The sequence below is a fragment of the Natrix helvetica genome (genome assembly GCF_964273705.1).
Source record: "Natrix helvetica genome assembly, chromosome: 2".
NCBI classification, from domain to species: Eukaryota; Metazoa; Chordata; class Lepidosauria; order Squamata; family Natricidae; genus Natrix; species Natrix helvetica.
In genome coordinates, this window is record NC_138552.1 from 111552634 (window position 1) to 111579331 (window position 26698).

General features: G+C 40.7%; 2 protein-coding genes across 3 annotated transcripts in view; one reads left to right on the forward strand and one right to left on the reverse strand.

Annotated features, from left to right (window-relative positions):
* Positions 1-12712, forward strand: part of SPAG17 (sperm associated antigen 17) — a 123324-nt gene extending 110612 nt beyond the window's left edge. Inside the window, exons 46-49 of one of the 2 annotated variants that reach the window (XM_081942135.1) lie at positions 2128-2188; positions 9557-9701; positions 10550-10687; positions 11676-12712. In XM_081942135.1, coding sequence (XP_081798261.1) covers positions 2128-2188; positions 9557-9701; positions 10550-10686 — 343 coding nt within the window. In that variant the 3' untranslated portion in view covers position 10687; positions 11676-12712. Of the gene's footprint in view, positions 1-2127; positions 2189-9556; positions 9702-10549 lie in introns of both variants that reach the window. The other variant, XM_081942136.1, reaches the window with a different exon arrangement.
* Positions 11372-26698, reverse strand: part of WDR3 (WD repeat domain 3) — a 34642-nt gene continuing 19315 nt past the window's right edge. Inside the window, exons 15-26 of the mRNA XM_081942137.1 lie at positions 25931-25987; positions 24944-25044; positions 23991-24102; positions 23303-23437; positions 21962-22012; positions 20585-20650; positions 20016-20108; positions 18489-18536; positions 16813-16856; positions 15578-15706; positions 13596-13689; positions 11372-13233 (exon numbers count right to left, since the gene is read on the reverse strand). Of these exons, the coding sequence (XP_081798263.1) occupies positions 13078-13233; positions 13596-13689; positions 15578-15706; positions 16813-16856; positions 18489-18536; positions 20016-20108; positions 20585-20650; positions 21962-22012; positions 23303-23437; positions 23991-24102; positions 24944-25044; positions 25931-25987 (1086 nt within the window). The 3' untranslated portion in view covers positions 11372-13077. The remainder of the gene's footprint in view (positions 13234-13595; positions 13690-15577; positions 15707-16812; positions 16857-18488; positions 18537-20015; positions 20109-20584; positions 20651-21961; positions 22013-23302; positions 23438-23990; positions 24103-24943; positions 25045-25930; positions 25988-26698) is intronic.

Below are 26698 nucleotides of genomic sequence, written 5' to 3' on the forward strand. Positions count from 1 at the left end.
TTCAGCTGCTCAGCGGAGCGTTACGCAGATGTTGCATGCACTGTGCACATGCGCAGAAACGCTGAAGACGTAAAAGGATGGTAAGAAGCAAGGGCAGGTGGCTGGGCCCTTCGGAGCACCATATCGGAACGGTATCCAGTGCTCTGGGCTGGCTCCGGTACACCCGTACCGAGGCGTACCGTCTGCAACCCATGGACCTGAATTTCATCAATAATAATAATTTTCAAAATAGAAGCATTTGTGGTAGCCATATTCTTCTATGAGTCATGCATATAGTTTGTATAATACAGATGGCACTGTAGAAAGCCTCTGGAGCCTGGGAGGGCGAAAAATGGGTGCACCGTGCCATTGCGCACCAAAAGAGGGCGGGAGGGCGGGGCTTGCAAATGCATGTGTGTGGGGGTTGCATGTGCAGTGGGATGGCACGCTTGCCCATGACTCCCCCACGCTCCCCCCACTTTTTGCATGCGATGGGAAAAAGATTAGCCATCACTGCCTTAAGGTATTTGTCCAAAAGATGAAATGCCTACTTAATCTCCCCTTGCGTCCTCATTGTTGTAGTGTTAGCATTTAGTGACTTTGAGTTGAACTGGCAAGGATGCACAAACTTCCAATGTCCAAAGTTCTGTTAGAATAGCATGGAGTGAAGGTGAAAATCACTATAACAATTGAAGCTACATTCTGCAATGGCATGAGACAGAATTCCATTTCTGATGGGTCCTTTTGTAGCAGAGTAATCTTTTGATTTTGGAATAAAAGTGATACTGTAATGCCCAGTATTATCTTCCCTGGCATTTATAAAGAATAAGATAGTTATGATGATCAAAGACCATTTAGTTCCAACTACATGGCTTATGGACCCACATGGACATACCTATTGAATGTTCCAATGCCCTCAGCTTTACTTAGCTTGCCTCTTCAATGCAGAAAGAAATGTAGTGGATTTCAAACACTTTTTTGGGTTTATATCTGTAAAGTTGCATCTGTGCTGAGAGTTCAGAGTGAAATCTTCCTTTTGGGAAAAAATTATCATGCTAGCATTGGTGATATTTTACAAATTGTCACGCGAGAGTTTTTTCTTCTATCAATGTTCATGACAATCTTATTATTCAGGAAGATCTAGTTTGGGCAATGGATGAGGCCACCAGCAGACGTACGAAGGGGGAAATTGCCTGAGATTCTTCCAATATATGCTCTTTGGAAATTCTAATTACATGACAATTTCATTCCTAGTTTTGATGCAAACGGCATGTTTAATAGGCAAAACCACTGTGCCCCACATGGCTCTTAAATCAGAATTACATCAAGAGTGAAGATATATTTTAAAAACTCTTATTTCTGGAGAGATCTAAGTTACCATTGGACTGATTCTTAATAGCCTATCTGAGAAGCTTTTTCAGATGATCTGTCCATAGTCTGGATCCAGGTTTTCTGCACAATTACATAAAAATATTCACATTAATTCAGGTGGCATAAGAAGTCCTCAATTGATCCCTTGGCCAAAATGTTTGTCTTTTTATTAGTTTGCCTTTTCCCTTATAAGCGATAGAGACTACAGAAAACAGCTGGAGGTTGTTAAAATGTACATAGGTTGTCTCCCAGTCTCACTTTGGTCCTTTAGATACACATTCTGTTTGAGATGACTTTTATCTGTCATCAGACTGAAGAGATTAGGAGGGAGGCTGCATCTGTTTTATGATGCATTCAAGTTGCAGTGGGAGCAAATTTCCAACCAAACACTTAGCTTTAGATGGCTTCAAATGAGGCCCAGTAAAATGAGCTTTCAAATACTAATTACAAGGAAGCAATATGTCATTCTCTCACTAGAAATATCCAAGTCACACTATATGTCTTTCTTCAAACTGAAAAATATATTTTAGATAAAGATGGTAGCTAAGAAATGAAAAGGGCTGAATGTAATTTTAGTAACCCATTCTAAGTGATTATTTTGGGGCTTCTTAAGCTATGAAAATAAACTTTGACTTCATGACTGAACATTCTTGACACATATCGAAAATATTTTAATTAAGAAAGCCAATGTCTCTGTGGACCCATCTTCTTCCATGGTCTGCTTCTTATTTCTCTGATTTACCACAAAAAGGAATTAACGTTTCTATTACTTGCCAGGTTTCGGGTGAAACAACCACCACCTTCTACAGGATTGCGGGTCAACTATACTCCAGGGCCTGTAAGTCTTAGGGTGTTTAAATAATTTGATTTGGTTTTCTTCTGCAGGCAGACCAGTTTTCTTAAATATGGCCTATGGGCCTTTCCTCACAACTGAGTTCAAGTGTTATCCATCCATTTTGAACTGGCAGAATGTCAGTTAGTCTTACCTGAACTGCATGTCTTGAGGGTGGCGTGAGAGCAGTCACTGATGAGTATTAACACGGCCCATTTGCCCGAAGACAGGTAAATCTGAGGACACTCCCTCTGCTCCTCCTTCTGACTCTCCAGATTAACCAATGGTCCAGTCGAAGTAGAACCTGGGAAGGAAGGGACAGAGACCGCCCAACTCCCTCCGAAGTCCCTGACTGACCTGTAACTAACCCAACTCAGGCCCTGGCACAGGGCGCATCTGATGGGCGAGAAGTGACTGCTCCCACGCCACCCTCAAGACATGCAGTTCAGGTAAGACCAACTGACAGTCTCTAAAGTGGGGCGTGGGAGGAGTCACTGATGGGACATACCAAAGCTAGAAGTCCATAGAAGGGATCATTGGACCTGAGTCTCCCGAGAGTGTAATACTCTCTGCAGGCCCCTCCTCCCGAAGGATGCCTCAGCCAAGGCATACGCATCTAGCCGGTAGTGCCTGATGAAGGGTGGCAGCCCTGCAGATGTCCTCGATGGGTGCCTGGGTGGCCCAGGCCACAGAGGTGGCCGCACTCCGGGTAGAGTGTGCGGTGATGCCCACCGGCACCGGCAGCCCTCGAGCCTTATAGGCCTTGGAAATGGCTAACTTTATCCATCTGCTGATGGTGGTCAGGGAGACCTTGGCTCCCCCAGCCGAGGGATGGAAGGAACAAAGAAGCATCCAACCGCCTGAAGGCAGCTGTGTGCTTGAGGTAAATGCGCAGTGCCCTTCTTATGTCCAGGCGGTGCCAGGACCTCTCTCTCTCTGAAGAGGGAGAAGGACAGAAATCCGGGAGGATTACCTCCTGGCCCCTATGAAATGGGGAATTGACCTTAGGCATGAAGGCTGAATCGAGTCTGAGCACGACCCTGTTGCTGTGGAAAATGCAGAGGTCCGCCCTGGTGGAAAGAGCATTAAGCTCAGACACCCTCTTGGCAGAGGTGATCACCACAAGGAAGACCATCTTGAGGGTTAGGAATTGTAAGCTCACCTCCCTGAGTGCTCGAAAGGTGCCTCCAGCAGCACCTGGAGCACCATGGGAAGGTCCCACTAGAGGAAATGGTGAACCACCGGGGGGCGGAGATTAGCTGCCCGTCTGAGGAATTATTTGATGACTGGGTGCTGGGACAGGGGTTGGGCGCCCACCCCTCCTAGGATGGTGGCCAGGGCAGAAATCTGCCTACTGAGAGTACTGTGAGCTAGGCTTTTCTCCAGAACGTCCTGGAGGAATTCCAACACCTGGGGAACTGAGGCCGATGTTGGGTCTACCTGCGCAGACCGACACCAGGCCGCGAAGGAAGTCCAGGTCGCATTGTAGATGCGGGTAGTGGACTTCCTTCTAGCGGCCTCAATGGTCGCGATGACTCCAGCGGAGAATTGGGCCTCTCTTAGTTGCTCCCGCTCAACGACAGGCGGTCAGATGGAGCCACTCTGAGTCTGGGTGCTCTAGGTTCCTCTGGCATAGGGCCACCTCCCCCCAAGGGATTCTCCAATGGGGCAGAATCGACATCTCCACTAGGTCCACGAAACAGGGACGCGGTGGCCAGAAAGGGGCCACTAGGATTATCTCTGCCTTCTCTAACACTAGCTTCCTCAGAACCCTGGGAAGGAGGGGAAGAGGAGGGAAGGCATAGAGAAGGCCCAACGCCCATCTGCAGCGCAGGGAGTCGATGTCCTGCGCCCCTTGGGTTGGGAACCGTGAGATGAACCTCGGAAGCTGGGTGTTCGACAGCGAGGCAAATAGATCCACTGTCGGTTGGCCGAACTCTGGCAGATCTGCTCAAAGATGCAGGGGTGAAGCTGCCCATCTCCGTGGTCTACTGTCTCCCTGCTGAGCCAGTCCGCCTGCTGATTTTCCATTCTGGAGATGTGTTCTGCTCAAATCAACAGGAGTTTCCGTTCCGCCCAGTTTCCCAGATGCACTGCCTCGTCATGTAGCGCTACAGAGTGGGTGCCTCCCTGCTTGTTCACGTGGGCCTTGGCTGCCATGTTGTCCATCAGCACCAGGATGTGTCTTCTGGCGACCGTCATCTTGAACCGTTGGAGAGCTAGGTGGATCGCTCTGAGCTCCAGCCAGTTGATGTTCTTCCACAGGTCCGTCGGGGTCCACAGGCCCTGCGCTAACTGGGACTCCAGGTGAGCCCCCCAACCAAACAGGCTTGCGTCTGTTGTTAGGATCAGCCTGTCTGGTTCCCTGAAGAGGGAACCCTTGGCCAGAGCCGGGGACATCCACCAGTGGAGTGAGAGAAGCACCTGGGGGGGTCACAAGGACCCTGAAGCTTGCATCACTTGTCCCGTTCCTCTGGTGTGGGAGTAAAAACCACTGCAGCTCTCTGGCGTGGAGGCGAGCCCAGGGCACTATCCCGATGCAGGAGATGAACTTGCCAAGTAACCTGGAAAGGAGAGCTATGGGAAGAGATCGAATCTGCAAATCTCTTGACTCAATTCTACAATACTATCCCTACACTCCTATGAGAGGAAGACTTCACATTCCACCGAGTCAATAATGGTCCCCAAATTTTGGAGTCTAGTGGTGGGGACTAGATGGCTTTTCTCGAGGTTGACAGAGAAACCCAGGGACCGGAAGGTGGAAATGGTGACACTGAGATCCCCTTCTGCTCGAGCTGCCGAGAAGGCTAGTACAAGGATATCATCCAGGTAGCAATGTAATCGAATCGGGATTGCACAAAGGTGGGCAGCAACCACCGCTAGTACCTTGGTAAATGTTCTGGGGGCTGAGGCCAACCTGAAGGGAAGGGCCCTGTATTGGTAATGAGAACCCCCATACGAGAACCTAAGGAACCTACGGTGATCAGGGACAATCATAATGTGGAGATACGCCTCCATGAGATCAATTGAGGCTAGGAAATTCCCTTGTCTGATCCCTTCCAGGATGGACCTGCGGGATGCCATCTTAAATTTACGGTATATAATTCTGGAATTGAACAGTTTGAGGTCCAGTTTGAGGTCCATCGCTCTCCACCCCCCCCCCTCCCGAGCTCTTGGGAACCAGGAAGAGATTGGAATAAAATCCTGATTCTTTCTCCCCCTTCGGAACTGGCTCCACTGTTTTGATATCCAGCAGGTGCCGGATGGCTTTGCGCATGAGGGAGCGCTTAACTGGGTTCTTGGAGGGGGGAAAGATCCAGAACTTATTCGGGGGGCGGGAGCGGAACTCCAACTGAAGCCCAAACCTGACTGTCTGGAGTACCCATGCAACTGTGGTGATGTAATCCCAGCGGTCTGCAACAAGGAAAGGCGGCCTCCGATCGGGTGATCCGGTCTCGAATCACTTAGTTCTGTGGAAGAGGTGGCTGCCCCCACCTCGAAAGGGCTGCTTGCCGATCTGTTGGAACCTGTATCTGTCCCTGGAAAACTGCCTTGCCTGGGATACCTGGGGGCAGAGTACCTCTGCTGCTGGAAGTCCTGCTCAGGGAGTCGAAAGAAAGACCTCCTGTGGTAAGGCGGTCTGAACGCTTGGACGTAGATGGGAAGATCTTATGCTTGTTCCTGTCTTCAATGAGGATGGGATCCAAGGCCAAGCCAAATAGCTTGTCTCTTGTGTAATCAGTCCCTGCCAAGTGCCATTTCGCCCGGAACTCCGCTTGCCAGTTGCGTAGCCACAGCAACCATCTGGATGCTACAGAGGAAGACAAGGCTCTGGAAGAATATTTTACCACAACCAGTGTGGCGTCCGCCGAGAACTGGGTAGCCGCCATCAACTTCGTAATATCCTGAAGTAGTCTCACGTCCGACGGCGGAGTTCTATCTCGGAGTTGTTCTAGCCACAGCAGGGTGGACCTGTTGAAAAAAGAGGCTGCGGCTGCTGCTCTGATCGCCCAAGACACAGCCTGGAATGTCTTATGCATGACGAGATCCGCCTTCTTATCCTCCGTCTTCAGATAGTTGGTAATGTCTCCCGTCACTACCGCTGAGGAAGAGGCCAGACTAACCACCGGAGCGTCCATGGATGGAACCTGTAAAACTTGGGCAAAGGAGGCATTGAGATTGTAGAATCTATCATCTTTGCTCCCTGGAGTGGGGAAGGTACCAGGCTTATACCATTGAGACTTGAGTACTTCCAGGAAGAGCTCAGGGGTTGGAATCTCCTCCTTTTCAACCTGGGGCCTGTGGAAAGGCCCTTTCCTGCCCCCACCCACTCATGCTAGGAACAGCCGTGGCTTGGTTGGGATCAGGAGGGCTGCCCAGATCTGCTGTGGCCTTGGCCTTGCGCAGCAGGGAACTGAACAAGGCTGTAGGAAATCGGCCCGTGATGGCTGGGGCCTCTGGGGCCTGGGATTCTTCGTCCTCAGAGAACCCAAGATCCTTCTGTACCTCCTCCTCTGAATCGGACCCCTCGCTAGCAGTGGAAGGAAAGGAACCTCTGAGCTCCCTGGCCCCTGTTGGTTCGTGTTGGTCTGGATGACCTTGAGGGGCACCACATGAAGACTGTTGCCTAGCCTGTGCTGCATGCCCGAAGAAATCCCTTGGGCAATGACTCTGGCAGTAACATTTTGAAAACTCTCTGAGAGCTCTGGGTAGGCAGGGGGAGGCTAGGTGGCTCCAATGCCGAATTTGGGTCAGGGAAATCAGGAGCCAAACACTGCCTAGGGAAGCTAGTAGTCCTGTGGCCAAAAGGATCTCCCCTTTCCCCTGCAGGGTAAGAGAGCAATGGGGGGGGGGACAGGGGACTAACCCCCCTAGGAGAGCCACGTGGGGAGACTGGAGAGCCAGGAGGAACTACGTCCAGGTGAGGACTGTGGCGAGCGCGATCTGGACTGGGAAGGACTGATGCTGTCCCTGATCCGCCTTCCAGCCGCCCTGGTGATACGAACCTCCTGCTTCGAACCCTCCTTCCTAGAGAACTTGGCGGTGCACTTCCTATGGGTGGGTCTCCCTCTTGTGCCTGGGTTGGCTCCCCGGGAGGGTCCCTCACCCCTAGGAGAACCGAGGGGCGTCACTCCCCCACTCCTCGTGGAATCTGCCATCGCGCTCATACTCACGGTTCGTAGCATCTCTCTACCTCTCCTTCTGTTCCTACCAGTCTGTAGCTGCTGCGTGGATTCGGTGCTCCTTCGAATCCTCGCACTCCTCAGCTGTGCCGGCGATCCGCAGCCGGCAAGAAGACAGGCCACCGCCGAATAGCTGGGGCCCTTCCCAGATTACTGGCAGAGTACAGGCCCAATGTTACCCTCCTGGGTACTGGCGGTGGCTGCAAGCGCCTGCGTTCTCTGGTATCAGAGCGCCGATCTCTGCGCTCCGCGCGTGCACCCACACTTCCAAAATGGCGACCACCGACCATGCAACCCGAGTTTCTGTTCTGGCTCTGACTGAGCCGCCTCCTTTCCGGTCATGTGATCACATCCGCATGACCTGTAGACCACATGTAGCAATGCCCAGGGCGTGCGGCTTGGAGATTCCCCCCCCTGCTGCCGCCCAGTGGTTTAACCCTCAGCCACGCAGCAAGCAAGCTTGTGCTAATGCCGGTAAGATGGGCGCCGCTAAGGGAGGTGAGAGGAGTTCAAGAAAAATCAAACGTTGAGAAAAGTCTCGTACCAATGGAGAGCCAGGAAAATTATCTCCTTCTGGGCCGAAGACTGAGGTTAATCTGGGGAGTCAGAAGGAAGAGCAGAGGGAGTGTCCTCGGATTTACCTCAATCTCCAGGCAAATGGGCTGTGTTAATACCCATCAGTTACTCTTCCCACGCCCCACCTCAGAAACTATTACGGGCTTCTTAGCTGATACCCGTCTATTGTCTGTTTCCTCTGAATTGTCACTGAATAATTTGGTTCCTGATTAGTGATTTGCAGAAATCAATACACTAAGCCCTTCAATGAGTTCTCTAGCATTAGTGCCTTTTGTCATCTTCACATCTCAAATTCCAGTAAAAAATGGAAGTGTAATCTTTGGAGGAGGTCAGAAAAACATTCTGACCTCCTCCAAAGATTACACTTCCATTTTCCTAACTAGTACTTTAATAAGATTTCTCCCTATAACAAGCTACAGATAGAATAATTTTAGAGGGATATAATATAGTTTAATGATGAGTACTAAAGATTTTCCTGGGCTAATGGCCAATCACAATGGTTCTCTACAGTAGTTAAGGATTTAACAGATCAAGCACATCTAACCTACTAGCAACAAATTAATAAAGAGGCATAGAATGGATTATCTTCTATGTGGGATTGATTTGACACTCCAGGTTTATTGAAATGGCCCTTCTTTTTAAATAGCAATAAAATATAACAGTTCAGAAAACCAGTGTTAAGACAGTTGAAGCAGAATACCAAAAGTGCTGCCTTTTACTCTGCAGTAGTGGAGAAGTTTGTGAAGTAGTGATCACATTTTTTGAATTTAGGTTTTGTTTTTGTTTTTTAAACTCTTCAAACAGTTCTGAAAGGTCGTGTACAAATGTGCTTCACACCTTTCTCCTTCTCCCATTAAGATTATAGAAGTCATTGGAACAACATGAGAATGTCTGATGCAAACTGTGAGGCATCTCTTCATTTAGCCAACAAATTGCCCCAGGAATGAGTGCTACTCTACTGAATAGCCCAAGCAGCCTATACATGGGGGTTGGGATAAATGAGCTGATTGCTGTATCTTAACAGAATGATGTAGTAATCTCTCTTTTTTTTTGATATTTCCATACCAATCTCCTATATGTAATCTGTTTAGGCTTTATAAGAAAACTTTATCTTCCTTCTAATGAGCACATTTCAGCAGTTTTTTTTTTATTTTAAATGACTAATTTCTGTTCCTAAATATGGGAAATTCTTTAAATTACCTTTAATATGCTGCTTATCCACAATTCTTTAGTTTTCTTTGTGTTCAAATGATGTATCATCAGCTTTGGGGATTATACAGTACAGTAACTGGAAGAAAATTCTATATTGAGCACTTGAAGGGTATAGTGCCATAAAAATGGTTTGGCACAATTCACCGCCAAGAAAATTACATGGGATTTAGCTTTCTTTCACTCTGTGCTCCAAACAAGTCATTTCGTGTCACAGCTCCAAGTGAAGGCGGCTTTATAGTAGAAATGTTATGGTGAAAATTCAAGTCACAAATGAAATGAAGCCTTACCAGCTAGCTTATTTAGGGTGATGGTTAAGAATAATTTAAAGAGGGCAAGATAGTGGGGAGTGGGAGGCAAGAATCTAAATTTTTTTGTGGTGAATTATATAATCTGTCTTTTCTAGGTGGCTGCTGGACTGCAAACTGTACTGGAAATAGAGATTTTTGCCATGGCTGTTGGAGTGGAAGGAAATGAGGGCTTGGACAAACTTTCCCATCAGATTGAAATTCACACGGAAACTGAAACACTATTTCTTCCTGTGGAAGCAAATATCTTTCAGTGTTTTTTTCCCTTTTGTTCTACATTGAATTTATGCAGGATAAACTAATGGCCTTTACTCCACTGACAAGTGGCAATCTTACCTTTTTTAAATCACTTAATTACTTATCCCATCCTTGTTATCTTTATTTATTTCTAGTGCTATCTTTCAGAACAAAACCTTTCCAAGGCAATATCCATCATAAACATTATGCATGTGTTTGGAAGTTGTTATAGGAGTAGCCGTGCCTACTTTCTATTGTTCACTTCAGCTGCTGGCATATTATCAAAATGAGGTGTTTACCTACGATTTAAATTGCTCCTATTTCTAAGAACAAGAATATCACTTCAATCTATTTTATAACAAAGTCTTTGTTTGGAGTTTTTCAGTGTTCTATTGTTGTGCTGTTAATTTTTTAGATATTAAGGAAAATGGCATCTCCCAAGATATATCTGAAAGCACAAACACATTACTAATTTGTACAACTGAGAATAATGTGGCATTTCATTATCAGCCCCAGGACTGTCAAACACGAGTTGCTGTATTAACAGAAAAGGAATTATAAAGAGTTTACTTGGTGTGGTCTATGACCCTGTGCCACATGGACAAAAAAGTAAACTCGCTGACACAGAGACATCATTATTACTTTCTCTGCTAAACTGAGTAAGGAAGAAAATTCTGGAATCTCATGTCTCATTGTATTTTCTGAATGCTTTTTGTGTTGCCAAAATGAAAGTAGAGGCAGCCTCTTTTTTAAAGACTGTCTTTTATGTTTTATTATTTATTATGCTTTTATTACGCTCAAGGCTCGGGAAAGGGTTTAGCAAAACAATGTATTTCCTTAACTTGCTTTTTCACCAGTCTTAACAGAGAGCATCTATGATGAGAGACCATCAAACTATCCCAAGGGACGGCAGGCCTCCAACATCCAGCTGATTCCAGCAACTCCAGCCTCTCAGTTTAGAGTAATACTTCCTCACAAGCTTCCTCATTAATGTAAGCAATTGTATTTCAGCATGGAAAGTCTGGGTTTCACCATATTAAAAGGAGAGCTTATGTGTGGCAATTAAACCACTATTGGGAGGAAGGAGGAGCTTGGGGTGTACTGGTGGGGAAGGGGTTAGGAAAGCTGGGGTTTAAGGGGGGGGCAACCATTTGGGTGTAAGAGGCATGAATGGCATTGATGGGAGGATTTTAAATAAGAGAATTATACCAGAATATTCAAGCAGTCAAATACATACCTAAATGTTACATATCACAAATTAAAAATGTGCATAAAATCTATTGGGACACTATATGCTACACATGCTTTTTTTTTTTTTTGAAGAAGTAGCTTGCAGAATTCTAGGTGGACACATTTGAATGTACTGTTGGGGTAGGTGGCATGCTTCTTAACCCTCAGGAAAAAGGAAACAGTGAGAAAAGGATTTGGCAAATTGAGATTCCTTTTCCCTGACTCTGCCTAACTACTTTCTGTCAAATAGTCACCTCTGCATCCTGAGTACTTGGAATATATTTGTCTAGTGACCAGAAAATGCAAATTAAAAACTACAAAAATGTGTAAGTTCAAATCATATGGATAAGCAGTAGTCTGCCTTTGGCATTTTTTGAGGAAAGTGAGACCTATACGAGGTAGGACAAGACTTTTCTTTCTTTTAGACAGACTTTTTTTTTTGGGGGGGGGGTGTCACCAGATTTCAGAGGAGGGGCAGAGGCCACAAGTGATCTCAAGCCATCTGCTTCATTAAGTAAGAATTCCATATTTAAGAAAATGTCAAAGGAAAAAATCCACTTCCATTATTACTTCAACTTACTTTAAATGCACAAGGCAAATAAGATAAATGATTAGTGTATAATCTACCTGTTGAATTTAGCAGGCATATGCATTTTGACAGTCAAATTCATTGTACTAGAACGTTACATCAGAAAACTTGCTTAGAAATTTTTCCATATGCTTATATAATTTTTTATGTTTGTTTTGCAGAGCAGAGCGGATTAATTTTTTCCAATATTACGACAGTCCTGCAGTGCTAACATTCTTAGTATGCAAAGAATATTAAATCAATGTTTTCAAAGGTTAATGAAATTGTATTTAAACTAATATTTACACATTGTATATAAATTGGTATTGTAAACAATTGTGGGCATATCTTCATATGTATATGCAGCAATAAATAAGAAAAATTCTGCACTATAGTAAATCTCTTGGTTTAGATTTATGAAAATGTAAAGGGAATGTTAATGAATTGCTATTCACCTTGCTGAAGGTGAAAAAGCACGAAGAACTTTGTGCAACATCTCTAATATCTTGAAATCACTAGCATTCATCAAAATCAGCTAATGTTGCTAATGGCATAGATTTGATAACCTATTAATACTTATTTTGAAATTCTGCCAATGTGCCTTCCCTAGAAAAGTAAGAAAATTTAGATGAATTTATGCTGAGCAACTTACTGAATTTTCTGGTGCTAGTGTTCAAGGTTAAATGAGGAAACCTGATTCCTTATTAGGCTAGATTAGATTTCCATCTCATGTTACACATCTGTATATCTAATTTTTAACTTTTAAATGTTAGCTGGAAGACTTGCTGGGATTTCAAGGCTTACAATGGCACTTGTACCATAGAGGAGCAAAATGATTTATGGAATTGCAAATGGCAACTAATATGCAACTGAGCTCAATACTCAAAACATATAATCCTAACAATCTTGTAGCCCATGAAAAAAGAATATACTGTTTCATTTAAATGAGGAAAACACTTGATCCCATTTCCATCCCAAAACTAAGATCAGAAAATTATGAGTCAAATACAAACTGCTATTACTAAAATGACGAATTCATTAAATAGCAAAAATAAGACTGAAAAGCAAGTACAAATGTAACTATCTCAAACTTCAAAGAAAGGTCTATTTTCAGACCAGGCAAAAATGCTATATTGTGTGAAGCATGTCATTCACAGATCAAATCTGAACAATTGCTGTTTTTACTATTTTTTCCAGAGGGTGGGGAGAACAATGTTGTCGTAAAACAAAGTAAAAGAATTAATCCAGCCAGCAAGAGGGCAGAGAGCTCTATCTGCATGATTTGTAATTATGACGAGTGGCATGAGAGTCAATGTGGAGTCCTCGGATAGGAGGTGGCTTTTTAAAGAAGAGCAAAAGCAGATGATCAGATGATGATGTAGCAGTCAAAAGCAGGGAACACATGAAAGGGATAGTCCTGATCTCCTACAACCCATCTTAATATTGTGGATAAAACAATATAGCATGATTTTTGTCTGGTTCTCTCATCCTCTCCCAAGTTCTTGAGAGTCACTCCCCCTTCAGGAGGTGGAAAGAATGCATCACAGTGTTCTCGGGCAGCAATAATTCCTTCAGCGAACCACTTCATAACATTGCAAGGATCATCTTCTGTTTCTTCTTTCTCTTCCTTTTTTTCTCCTCAAATCGGTCAGTAGCATCGGCAAAAAAAGTCACTTCATCCCTGGCTTCAATTTCTCTTTTTAGGAACTGGAGACCAGCCATATTAAATCCCAGGACATCCTAAAGGCAAATACAAATAAATAGTTTGTATTAAGAAAAGACTGGGAAAACCATGAAAGCATCATCTACCTAGTTCTACTATTTCAATGCTCAATTGTCTAGTAATCCTGACACCCACTTTAAAACCGTAAGATAATGACAATGCTATCCTATTATTTCAGATGGGATTCAAAAATGACCTGGGGCTGACTCCTAACTCTTAATGCAGATTAGAGAGATATTCACTTGCTGCCTCTTTCATGACACTGGATAAGGAACTGCAGAGCTTGGGAGATCAGACCAGAATTCTAAACCAGGTTGTTTCTAAATTCTAAACAACCAATTTTTAAAGATGCAGAAATATTGTGCCACTGCACACTTACTTTCACTTGACTGACTCTGGAAAGGGTAGTTTTTTTCAGGTTCTCCATCATCTGAACAAGAAGCTGATTGCTTGTAATCTGCCCAAAGTGTATCCTAGGAGGAGGAACAAACACAGGAAAACTATTTTAAGATGATCATGATATTGGTTCCGGATCCCTGACTAATCCAGGAGGAACTTTGTCTAAACTTTGGAAACAAAACAGGTTCCATGGTATCAAAATGAAATCCCAGGACAGGAAGGGAGAATGGGGAAACTTCAGCTGTTAGCCTATCTTCATGTAGCATGGAAAGAAATAACAAAACCTGAAATTGCAGAAGAGTAGCTAAGGGGAAGAATCCTTTTGCAAGTTCCAACCACTAGCAAAAAGTGGCCATAAAATTAAAATGACAGCAGTAAAAAAGAGGGGAAACGTTCAGATAGACAGATAGATAATAAAGTTAGATAATTATAATAAGCATAATAGCAAGTCTCTGACTCCTCAGATAGCTTACTGAGTGAGAAGAGGCAGGAAAAAGAAAGTAATCTCAGTGATATTTTGCTTCAAGCCCCTGGTATCATAGTGGGGAAATGTGGCTTTTGACAAAAAAAAAAAAAACCCAAATAATTCCTGCACTGTTACAGATCATTTTTACAAATCTTTAAGTCTAAAAATCAAAACACACCTGCTAGTAACTTCCAAGCTTGAAATTTGTAGTAAGCTTTATGTAGAGCTACCCAGTTTGCAACTTCCACTTTATCCTGCAGAGGCCATTTTCTGCCTATTCTGAAATCTCTACCCTATTGACTGATTTCCAGATACATACAAGATGCTATTTGTTGTTTTAAAGCCCTGGAACATCTAGAGAAAGCTAACTTCAAACGAGATTTTATTTGAGATAAAATAAGGAGGCCTGTTTTTAGTGTCAGCTGGTTCACCTGCTTACTACTTGGGGTCAGTCTCTCCCCCTGATGGGACCTCATATGTAGAGCTCACTCTCAATGGAATAGAGAGATGCCGATCCATAGACTTTTAAGAAGGGCTTAGAAACACACCTTTTTCATACAGCCTTAACAAGAGTTACATTTAAAAAAAAAAAAATAACATTTTTTATGTATTATATAGCCATTAGTAGTTTAATCTTATTGTGGGGTACATTTTGTTGCGCTTGATTTTTGCACACTACCCAGAAATCAAACAAGCAAGTGAGCAAACACACACACAAGTCTTGATTATAGCACATAATGTGGTATAATATATAATAATGACTTGTATTGTGTTGGAGGGGGGGGGTGCGCTGAGGGAACTCAATCAATCTCATTGTACATATGTTGTGCACTGACAAATTATTATTATTGTTGTTATTGTTATTAACAACATTAAAACAATTCACAAAGTAAACAGCGATTTTTCAGTTTTAATTGAATGTGCATGCTGACCAGGGTTGCCTACAACAACTGTTAAATATTGCCAGATTTGACAATTACAAGATATCAAAGAATGTGAAGTAATAGACTACAGCACAAGACAAAGGGATCAATTTGATGAAACGGCTAACCAGAAACTTTCACTAGTGTGTTTATGTTCTAGTGACTAAACCAGAACTGCTGTGTACAAAAATTGTGCTATTGATTTTTTTTAATTAAATTCAAATTTGCTTTCTAAGAATACCAAACTTTGATTAGGTTCCCCATATTAATCTAATGCAGGGGTGTCAAACTGGATTTCTTCGAGGGCCAGATCAGCATTGTAGTTCTCCGCAGGCTGGTGGTGGGTGGGTGTTTTTGCGGCTCCTTGAGTCCCGTTTTGGCTGCCAGAGGCACCACAGGCTGATCCTTTGCTATTTCCAGGCCAGCCGCCCGGGCCAGATTTAAGCACCCCACAGGCCAGATCCTGCCCTGGCTTGAGTTTGACACCCCTGATCGTAAGCTAGCCAGTTTCAGTCTTAAAAGAAAATAGTAATATACCTGTTTTTTTAAAAAAAGAAAAATCCTTCAATTTACCTGAGCAGAAACAGGAGAGCCCGGCAGAGCAACTCTACCTCTAGACCCAATTCGAAATATTGATTGAAGAGCGTTAGGAGGTCAGGCACATAGGAGAAAGGCAAAACCAAAAGGGATTCTTCCAATTCACTATGAGAGAGAGAGAGAGAGAAATAGGATCATCATTTCCATATCATGCACCAACATTAAAAAGTAAAACCCAACAATCTGGCAATAATGTTTTTCTCTTATCAAGGGCAGAAAAGCAGATGCTCAAGGCAAAGGGAAGGCATACTTTAAACAGTTCCTAACACTGTTACTGCCTTCTTTCCAAGAAATAGAATTAGCTGATAAATAAAATAGGAATCATGCTGAATCAATGGTTTCAAACGGCAGGTCTGGTTCTACCTCTGATTCTCAGTCTTACTTGGTCTTCTTGCTCTCCTTACTTGAAGCCAGTTGGCTAATAGAGGCAAATGCCTGAAGGTTTTTTTCTGAAACACTAGCCGCTCAAGTGGGCTCTAGACAGCAAAATTTTGAAAAACTTTATCCTGTGTGAAATGTGGCTCAATTTTATTTCACAGCAGAGGTAGGCAACGTATGTGTGAGTTGCAGCCTTAGCCATTATGGAAAAATATGATAGAAATTGCAACCCAACAATATGGAGGACTACAAGTTGCCAATCCAAATTCTTGGGCAATTTCTACCATTAGAACCATTTATACTCACAGCCATAAAAGAAAAGATGGCAATGTGCATATAAGTACTTGAATGAACTGGCTCTCTAGAAGTAAATTAGTTGCATTTTATGGTTCATTTAACACTAAGAAATCATGTTTAGTTCCTCATAGTGAGAGAGACTGGAGAAGGAGAATTGCAAAAAGAAATGTTTTTGTCTACATGCTTCCAGTGATATTATTACTCTGATCATTAGAGCTAAGGACAATGTCTGAGGGGCAGTAAAACTAAATCTAATTAAGACCTAGAACATACACTGTATCACGGGATTCCAAGGATATTATCATATTTGCAATGCTACACATTCATTAGCACTCAATACTTTATTAGGGCACATTCTCTTAATGCAGTATACTTGGAAGCTTGACAAAACTACAGATTATGAAAACAGAACATGGGATTCATACAAAGTAGATTCAACTTGCTGAGACCATTCTAGCTTTTACCTTAGCAGCTCCTATTAGACAAGCTATTAAGAAATTCAAGATTTTGTTGGTAAGAAGCTTCTACAAACACACCTTGATTTCACCTTTTTGAGAACATCCAATACATATGCAGAAGGCTGCAAGGAAAAAGAAGAATAATTTCATCCTAAACTACAGTAAATAGTTCAAATAGTAAATAGTTCAAATTCTTAACTTTCACTCAAGAGATTTTAGGATGTATACTATTTTTCTCTACAACTATCACAGAGAAGTGACTATCTCAATTCATAATCACATCTCCAATAATCACATCTCAGATAAATGTATTATCATGTGGGCCAGTTGTCTAAGGAAAACATTAAAAATGTAAGTTATCAGAAGTCAATGCATACATCAAAATAAGCTCTTTTAGAAGTTCTAAATAAATAGGGAAAAGACCTTACATTCAGATTTGATGAGGCAACTTAGAATTCTTTATTCTCTGATTTATTTCAGCAAATAATCAAGAATTTACCATTAATAATAATTTACTGATAGTACTCCACTGTCTTGAAATTACATTATATTTACCAATTGTGTTGGAGCTTAATAATTAAATTGGTACATATTGGTAGCTCCTTTGATTACCTCAAAGAAACAATTACTGTAAACAGAACTGTTACCAATATGTACCAATTTGTAAGTACAAAAATTGAAAAACAGATTGTAAAGAAATCAGAAATAAAAAATTACACAACTCCTTTTGGAAATTAATTTTATTGTGGCTTTATTGTCTATTCTCCCAAGAACTACATAAGGTAGATGTAAGTAATCACTTCTATTTTATTATTAGCTGCCCAATTTATAGCAAAACAAAATGTAAATGTGAGAAAAGGCAAAGTATCTTGAAGATTCCTTTAGTTTAGTAAGATTTATTGTATCTTATTTCCATTCTTACTTATAGTAAGTTACTAAGCTGTAAGAACAAGACAGTTTTTAAGAAACAGATCTATTAAAAAGTTTTTAATAGGCAGAAATATGAACACAAATTTAATCTCAAGATTGCAAATATTCCAATTTTTAAAATGTTTGCATGTGAAATCTATCTGACACATGCATAAAAGTATAACAGGATTGGAAGGGACCTTGGAGGTTGTCTTGTCCAACCCTCTGCTCAGGCAGGAGACCCTAAATAATTCCAGACAAATGGTTGTCCAATCTCTTCTTAAAAACCTCCAGTGATGAAGCACCCACAACCTCTGGAGGCAAATCATTCCACTGATTAAATTGTTCTAACTGTCAGGAATTTTTTCCTTAGTTCTAGGTTGGATGAAAAATAAAATGATGATTAAAGAGAAAACTTTTTTTGAAAAAAAGAAACAGTTGGATTCAGCAGAAAGATTGATAATTCCAATAATTCTGCCTCTGTACAAAAAGAGAGAATGTAAGTGGCAGCCCTAAAGATGCTCCCAAAACAGTACTAAGGTTATACTGCTCATGGAAATTTTAAGTTACCAAAACATGAAATGATAGGAATACTAAGTTTGAAAAGAATAAAAAAAGAAATGCCCACACACATATGATTTCCAATCCATTACAAACTCTACCCAGACCTGTACATGACACACACACACACACACACACACACACACACACACACACACACACACACATATATATATATATATATATATATATATATATATATATATATATATATATATATGCTTCTATTTATGATCTGTTTTTATGCCAACAACGTTCCTTCAAATGACTAAAAGCAGACTTACTGAAATATTGCCACAAGCCTGGAGAATTGGATTTACAGGAAGAGGAACCTGGAGAAATAAAATGAGTTATAATAACCAACTTACATAAAAGTTCAAAAGTAATTTCCTAACATATCTTGTTTTGAAAAATTAAATGCATCATTTCACTTACTTGAAAAAAGAAAACGCTCTTTCTAGTTATAAAACATGTCTCAAATCCACTCAGTTTCATAAAATATACATTTATTCTACCCTACTCAACCATACACATAAGCAAACAGTAAGGATCCTTGACAGGATCATGGCTCTCCAAATAACTCATTTTTTTCATGCACATTCAAATCTAAGCTGTTACAACAGAAGCAAATCATGGGAGATAATGTGGTGAATTAAAATGTGAAGAGAATATGAAGCACTGGCGTCAATACTCTGTTACAGGTATTAAACAGTACTAAACAGTAGCAATATCTTAAGAGAGAAACAAACACTGATGAGGTAGTTTCCACAAACAATGAATTATACTACAATTATTGGCAATCAAATTAGCATATACTCAGCCCCCATTTCCAAACTTAAGCCTCTGAAGCAAAGAAGATATCCAAGGCCATGTTTGTTTCAAGTGAGCTTTTAGTTTTAGTTAGCCCACTTCCCCTAGGGATAGGACAATGTTCTATGTCCTATCATAAGAATTGGAAGAGGCCATTCAGATGTCACTCCAAATTAAAGCTTTCCTGACGGATGGCTGTCCAGCTTCCTCCTCGATAGTAACCAATGAAAGGCGCCCAACTACATCTTTGGATAGTTGTTTATAGCATGACCCTGCTCTCGCCCTTTGGAAATTTTTCGTAATACTTATTTGGAATCCGCCTTCCTGTAACTTAAAGCCCATTATTCTTTCTGGAGAGAGAGAGAAAATAGATATTGAAAATATTTGAAGCGTACCGTAAAATGTGGTGGTTTTTTTTTTTTACCACCTTTGGGAGAGACAGAGGGAAGGAGGGATCCCAGGGGATCCTGGAAGGTGGGCTGATATGTTTGTCCTCCTATTTTCTTGGGTTTCATCTGTTTATTTATCTGCTATTTTTTATTGTTTTTAGACTGTAATGGATTTTCAACTCTTTGTGTTGTACACCACATAGTCAGCTGCTTGTGAAATGGGAAGCTATATAAATATGCTAAATAAATAAATAGGACCTCTTCTAAATTTCATTTCAACTTGGCCAAGGATGAAAACTGAAGGGAAAAATCTAATCCAACTTAAATCATAGCAAATTGGGTTTTTTTCCTGCATTCCTAGGCATCAGTTGGGTTTAGCTTTTTGGATAGTTCTGTTACATCAAATGGGAAGAACTTTTCACTGCAAATGATTAAAGCATTTTTATCCACTTTAGAACATGGATCTCAAAGATACCAAGATCAGCTGAATATTATGTATAAGACCTATGATGCAAAGGTTATGTCTCTTTTCAGCTCTGTAAGTATTCACTCTGATAATAAATAGGTTTGCTCACACTACACTGAAGAAAACATAAGTTGTTCCTTCCTGACCTCTTTTCCAGCAGCTTTGCAGACGGCCTTGTGCTCTTCCAGTTTCGTAGTCTCCTCCCTGTAGAGTTCAATGGCTTCCATGATTCGTTCAGCCTAGAGAGGAAAAAGAAAACACCCCAAAACACATGGTAGTAATTAAATAGAAAAGTCTAACAAAACAAATAATTGCAATCTAGAGTCATTACAACTGCAATGCTGGAAAATATCAAATGCATACTGTAGTAGCTTCAAATCCTGCCGTTGCACTAACTAAAGTTCTGAAGGTGTGTCTAAGGAAACATTAATAATTCTCTCTTGATTGTTCAACTGGTAGAAAAATGAGATAAAGTTGAATTTTTGATTCTTACTAATAGGTCTGCTTCCCACTGAAACCACACACAGACAAATAGATAGTCTAATTCTATGCATTAGAAAGTTTTCACTTAATTTAGACAGCTTTCTAATCAGTGATCGATGTAGAGGGTTTTTTTTAAAGGAGAAATATGAATATTTTGCGATTTATTTATTTATTTTTAAAAAAAGAAGGAATCTTCCCTTTTAGTAGAAAATTGTAGGAAAAATAAACTTACAGCTTTGATAGTTTCAATGGTCTTCTTCCCAGCTAATCCAGCCTCACCCTGAATCTCCCCAGGAACCTGGGAAGAAACGGAAGTATTTTAAAATTAACACGCAAAATAGGGGTAATTCTCTTGAAATCTAAATATGCCTACTAAAATTTTGATTTGAATATCTACGATTCTGTATGTGAATTTTGAATCTTTTGTATAAAAATAAATTCTGTGATAGCCCAGGGAAAATACTTTTAGATTATTTATGGACCACAAAGCTTAGGATAAACAAAATGGTATAAAAAGCATAAGGCTGATAGGGATGGCAGTGTTAGCGATTGCTGCTCTCCAGCTGAAAATAAAATAATTTCTGCTTTGTTTCTGAAAGCACAGTATTTGCTTTGTCTTCTGTTTGTGTTTGTCCATATGTTCTCTTACAGACTTCTAAAAAAATAATTAAATATTAGCATGCAATATACAGAACTGAGACAATCAAATCAAGAAACGAATGCGATATTCCTCATTAACTTAAGAAAGAATAATGTGCTATTCTAACTGTTTTTTAAATTGTTTTTAAACGTTAAATTTTTAATTACATATTGAGTTCTTACAATTGGGGTATTTTAATGCTAATTTTAACTGTCTATATGATGTAATTTGTTACCTCCTCCGTGTCCGTGTCCGTGTATGTGTATATGTGTTTGGTATGTATGTATGTCTATTTGTTTTTTATACATTTTCTATGTTTTATATGCTCCATTGTACGCCGCCCCGAGTCCTACTTGGAAAGGGAGCGGCTAATAAATTCAATTTATTATTATTATTATTATTATTATTATTCTGTGACCAAAAGACTAAATATTACATTGATGCAGCAATGGGAATCTTGGATTAGAAAAAAGAAGCAGGAAAGTGTGAACTGGAAGTTAGTTTGAAAGCTTATGGTGATTACTGAAGGAGCTTTGTATGCTTAATTCTGCTTATTGTAATAAAGGTAGATCAAACTGAATATATGGCGGGGGGGGGACTAGAATCAAATGCAGGGTAAGCTTTTTAGCAGAGATTCTTTTTTTGTGGAATCTGAAATATTTTACAAAAAAAGCCTACTAGGTACGGGTATATAATTATGATGTCCAATAAAATTAATTACTGAAACATACATGTAAATTGAAAAAATAGCATTCAGATTATTCATTTCTGCAAGTTTCCCAGAAATTTTTAATTCAGTTCAAATACGAAGGAGAAAGACAGTCCAGGAAATACTAGTCAGCCAGTTGGCAACCACAACCAAACATCCCATTGTTCCAGTCTCCATGGCTGCTTCAGCTCCATTTTGGGGCCCCCAAGAAAAGCAGCTTAAGGAAGAAGAAAAAAACAGTCCACATAGATGTTGCTTACCACTGGCTGATCTTCCTTAGCGATGCTATCTTCATATTCTATTTCTCTTTGCTGTGAAAGAAAAGTATCTTGCGTGTCAGCATATCCAAGTATATTAAAATATTAAAACAATTCCTTCCGATCCAGAGTATCCATGGAAGCTTATATTTTTCCCATATCTACCTCGTTCCAACCAGCTCTAAAATCTATATTCTATCCATTTTTTTCAAACAGTTCAAGAATATTTGCTTTTCTTCTCCCCAATTTTATTATGCTCACAACAGCCTACCAAGAAAGCTAAACATGAAGGGGAGACCCGCATGAGTGCTACAGCAAAGGTGCAATATAAATGAAATTTATATAGCAATAAAATAACATCTTTATTTACCATAAAGTAACTTAGCAGTGGGGGGCTTTGGTGCTTTCTGAGCTTGGTGGTTTTCTTGAGATGTTTCAGAACTTTCAGTCTGATTATGTTAACTAGTTTGGTAAAGAAACATCTGCAAGAAAACCACCAAGTTCAGAGAACACAAGGACCTACAGTTCAATCCTGAGCTATAAATATTCTCTTCTAACGTGGTAGGCTTGTAAGATGCCACAATTGAGAGAGATTGACAGTTGGTCTTACCTGAACTGTATTCTTGTAGGATGGGGAAGCATCCAGGAGTGGGATATTGGCTGTGAGAATATCCCACTCCTGGACGCTTCCCCATTCCCTACGGAATGTTTTATTATACATGGCTGAGGCCTCTTTCCCATCTGCAGATGGTCCTCAAGATTTCTCTGAAGCCAAGGGAGATCATCTGAGGAAGGTTTTGAGGAGAAAAACAGGCAACAGGGTGGAGAAAGGGAGGCACGGAATGCCCTTTCTCACATTTTACTAATTGAAGTGGAATTTATTCCCTGGAACGTGGAAATCTGAGTTGTCCTATATTGTGAAATAATACACGTTTGGGAGAAGCAGCTAACCTGTGCTGCTCCCTCAGATTAAATCATCTGAATAAACCAAATTGATATTACTTGTAAAATACATATATGCTTTGTCTCATTGACATTTATAAGAAGATGATTCCAGTCCCTGTAACAGAGAACAAAACTGCAGTTTACCTTTAAATATTTTTGAGCGATCAGCCAACATAAAAATTTACAACCTCTTCCTATTAAACCAATAGCTTGACAGTACAGCCTGTTCAATGTAAAGCCTCAGCATTGAGCTAATAGATATGTTTGCAAGTAGGGGACCACCAATGAACTCATTAAAAAGCCCTAATAATGCAAGTACATATGAATGTCTACATTAAAAGATCTGGGATTGGAACTCCGCTAAACAGATTCAAGAGAGAAGTTCTGATTACTTCTTACCATTTCCTTCTCCTCCTCCAGAATAAGGGGTTCCCTTGTCCTTTCCCAGAGGCGCAATGATTTATCATGAGAGCAGGAAACCAGGTAATCTCCATTGGGACTGATAGCCAAGGACCACACTTCCTGGTGATGCCCCTATGAATTAGGCAGGTGGTTAGTTATAGGGAAGGGAAGAAATTATTTTTTTATTTATCAATATAGAGGCTACCCAACATGGAGAAACTACCATTTTAAAAGTAAGAACGATATTATAAAAAGTAACACATTTATAAGTAGCCTGAATATAAGACATATAAATCCATCCAATGGGGGCTTAACCTGCCAACCCCTGGGAGAACCACCAGATCTTCAATAGCTTCTTGATGGGAGCAAGGGGCAGGTGCTGTGACAGAAGAGGCATACTTCCTGGGTCCCACTAGAAAACATTGCAGTTCTCAAGTAGCAAAGCCCTGTGGCATGAAATGTTTTATGGGTGAGATGATAACCGATGCCTTGATTTACACTTGGAAGCCTAGTGTTAGCCAGCACACATATGGAATAGTGAGGCCACTTGGACCTAATGAAGCATTTTTATCACTGCTCACACCACATGCTGGACTTGGTATAACCTCCGGATGGACTGCATGCAAACATGCACATACACAGCAAATGTCAGGAGAAGTCTATTCCTAAATATCTTTTATTTTACCTCTAAAGTCTGGATATTCTCAAATTTATCGGCATCCCATTGTTTAATCTTGTGGTCCTTTCCTGCTGTAAAGAAGAGGTGGGTCTTTGGAACGAACTGAAGATACATTACACTAAAGAATGAAAGAAAACATAATTAACTGTGAGAAGATATGGAAATTCATTACTATTTCCAAATTCCCATTCACATATTTACATCATGGGAAGTATTTTTAAAAGGGAAGAAGATACTTAAGATCTGCATGCTGATAAAGACTTATGAATTCAGTGCATGTTGTATGATAAGAGATTTATGGATCCAGCATATGTTGGCTACATTAATATATTTTATCCTGTAATTTTTTTAAATTGAAGTTCGTGTTTTGGGGGAGAAATTGCCGAGTCCTCTTCTTAAAATTTACTATGTTAAACCAAGATAATTTAATGAGAAAATAGGGGCAAGATATAAAAGAACACTCCAGTCTAATTACTGCAAGTTGAAAAAGCTACCTTTTATACCAAGCTCATGCGGAAAAAATTGCCCAAAACAAAACTCATGTTTCAAGGAGTCATTATAAGCTCAAAATATAGTGCACATTTGTACTGTTCAAATGTCTGAAGAAATCCCTCCACTACCATAAATGGAAGCCCACAAAATATTGTGTACAGTGTTTATAACTGAATCTTTCAAAGGAGCTGTAAATCCGCCCAGCTTCACAAACAGAATTGCAAGTAGTGTGGAAAAGGTTGTTTTCAACGGAGGTGGGCTCGATGCCAAAAGCTGTTAGTTAAGAAAAGGAAAAAAGGACGATACCTAAGGAGCTCTAATCGGAAAGATTCATTGCCCTGAACAATGCAGTATGTGTGCCATATGTAGTTCTATAGAGACTACAATATAACGGATTTCTTTCAGAAGTGTAAAACATTTCACCTTTTATAGAGAGATCTCCCATCTCGCAATTCCCATTGTCCTACCTGTCATCATGAGCAAAAAGTGACCTATGACAATCCCCAAAGTCCAAGCCCCAGATTTTCACATTCCGGTCAGCAGAGCCTGTTGCAATTAATGCTCCATCCTTCAGCATGACAGAGAGAAAAGAACCTTATCAGTTAGATATCCCTGCAGTTCAATCTAGACTTACATGTATGTGTACTTTTTTCTGGAACATAACAGAATCCTGCACTGTTTTCCAAAACAGGTAAGGGCTACAATCATTAATTGTCATCGGGGACCCAAGTCTTCTTTTTGGCACAAGTAGTCCTCACTTATCGACTGCTTAGCAATCATTTCAACTTACAATGGACCTCCCTAGAATTATTTATGGTCTGTCTTTGAAGAACCAATGGCTGTGTGTGTGTGCGCGCGCACACACATACACACACACAATTTCATTTTGGGTGCTTGGCAACCAATATTTGTGGCAGTTTGCAGCATCCTGTGGATTTTCAGTGGGGTTTTTTTTTGCCTGTTTTCAGCTTTTACTTTTGGTTTCTGGCAAAAAAAAACAACCTCCAATTGGAGAGTACAGGCTTACTTAACTATCACAGAGTTCACTTAGCAACTGCTGCAAAATATTGTAAATTGTAAAATCGAGCACGTCATTTGGTGAATCACTTAATGACCACTATAATTTACAACTGTATTTTCAGGCTCAATTATGGTTCTATCTATACAGATCTTGATTAATGCAGAGGTATTAATACTACTACTACTACCATACTACTACTAATACCGGCTTAGTGTTGGCAGGCAACACTATTTCATGACAGACCAAGAATCAATCAATCAAGTTCATTCAAGTTATGAGAAACTTTTACATTATTACATCAGCCCTCAACATCAGTGGGCACATGCTACATAAATAAACTAGCATGGATAAGTTAATACCCCACAGAGACACTTACACAAACATCTTCCAGTATAAAGCCACCCCAAAAATCTCCAAAGCATGGGATACTTACATAAGAGATATCCATGCACAGCACTGGCAATTTATGGCCATAGAGCGAAAGGAAAAACTGGAAACCGAGAAGACATCAGTTACACATTTTAAAAAGTGCAGTGTTAGTAAACACCTAGATCTTTACAGCTTTCATTGACAGGTTAAGTCCTGCTTTTTGTTTGGGGTTAACCAACTGTCCAACCAAGACACCCTCGTGGCACTGCAGGATTTAGCCTGTTCTGTTAGGGAAAAGAGGAAGCTGTGTGTGTACATAATGCCTGCTTTTATCACAAATTCAGCATGAGCAACTTTAACACCATGTTTCATGCTAAGCTCTCCAGTTGTAGGGCTCACAGTGAAGTTAGGGATTACATTTTATATAGGGGAAGAGGAGAAAAAAATGAGGTTTCAAAAGAGGGACTACAGGTTATTTTCTCTTTTTTCTCTTATACTAATGAGGAGTGAGGAGCCAAATCAGTTGTTCACTATTTTTAGTAAGTCTCCTTAAAACATTTGATCAGATTGTTGGCCAAATATTATTTCAAAGCTTCCACATAAAAGGCTGACAAAAAATTATCTGAATTCCTCCCTCAAAAGAGGACTAACACTAGCTAACATCACTGCAGTGCAGTAGCATCCTCAACAGCATCAGAAAACAACCAAATCTGTGCTCTTGAGGGTGTTGTCCTTTCTTTCAGCTCAATTGTCTTAGACTCTGTTACTTAGAGCGCTGTCAGAAATATCATCTGTCTGTATTAAGGCATAATTACAGAGAGCGCTAATTATG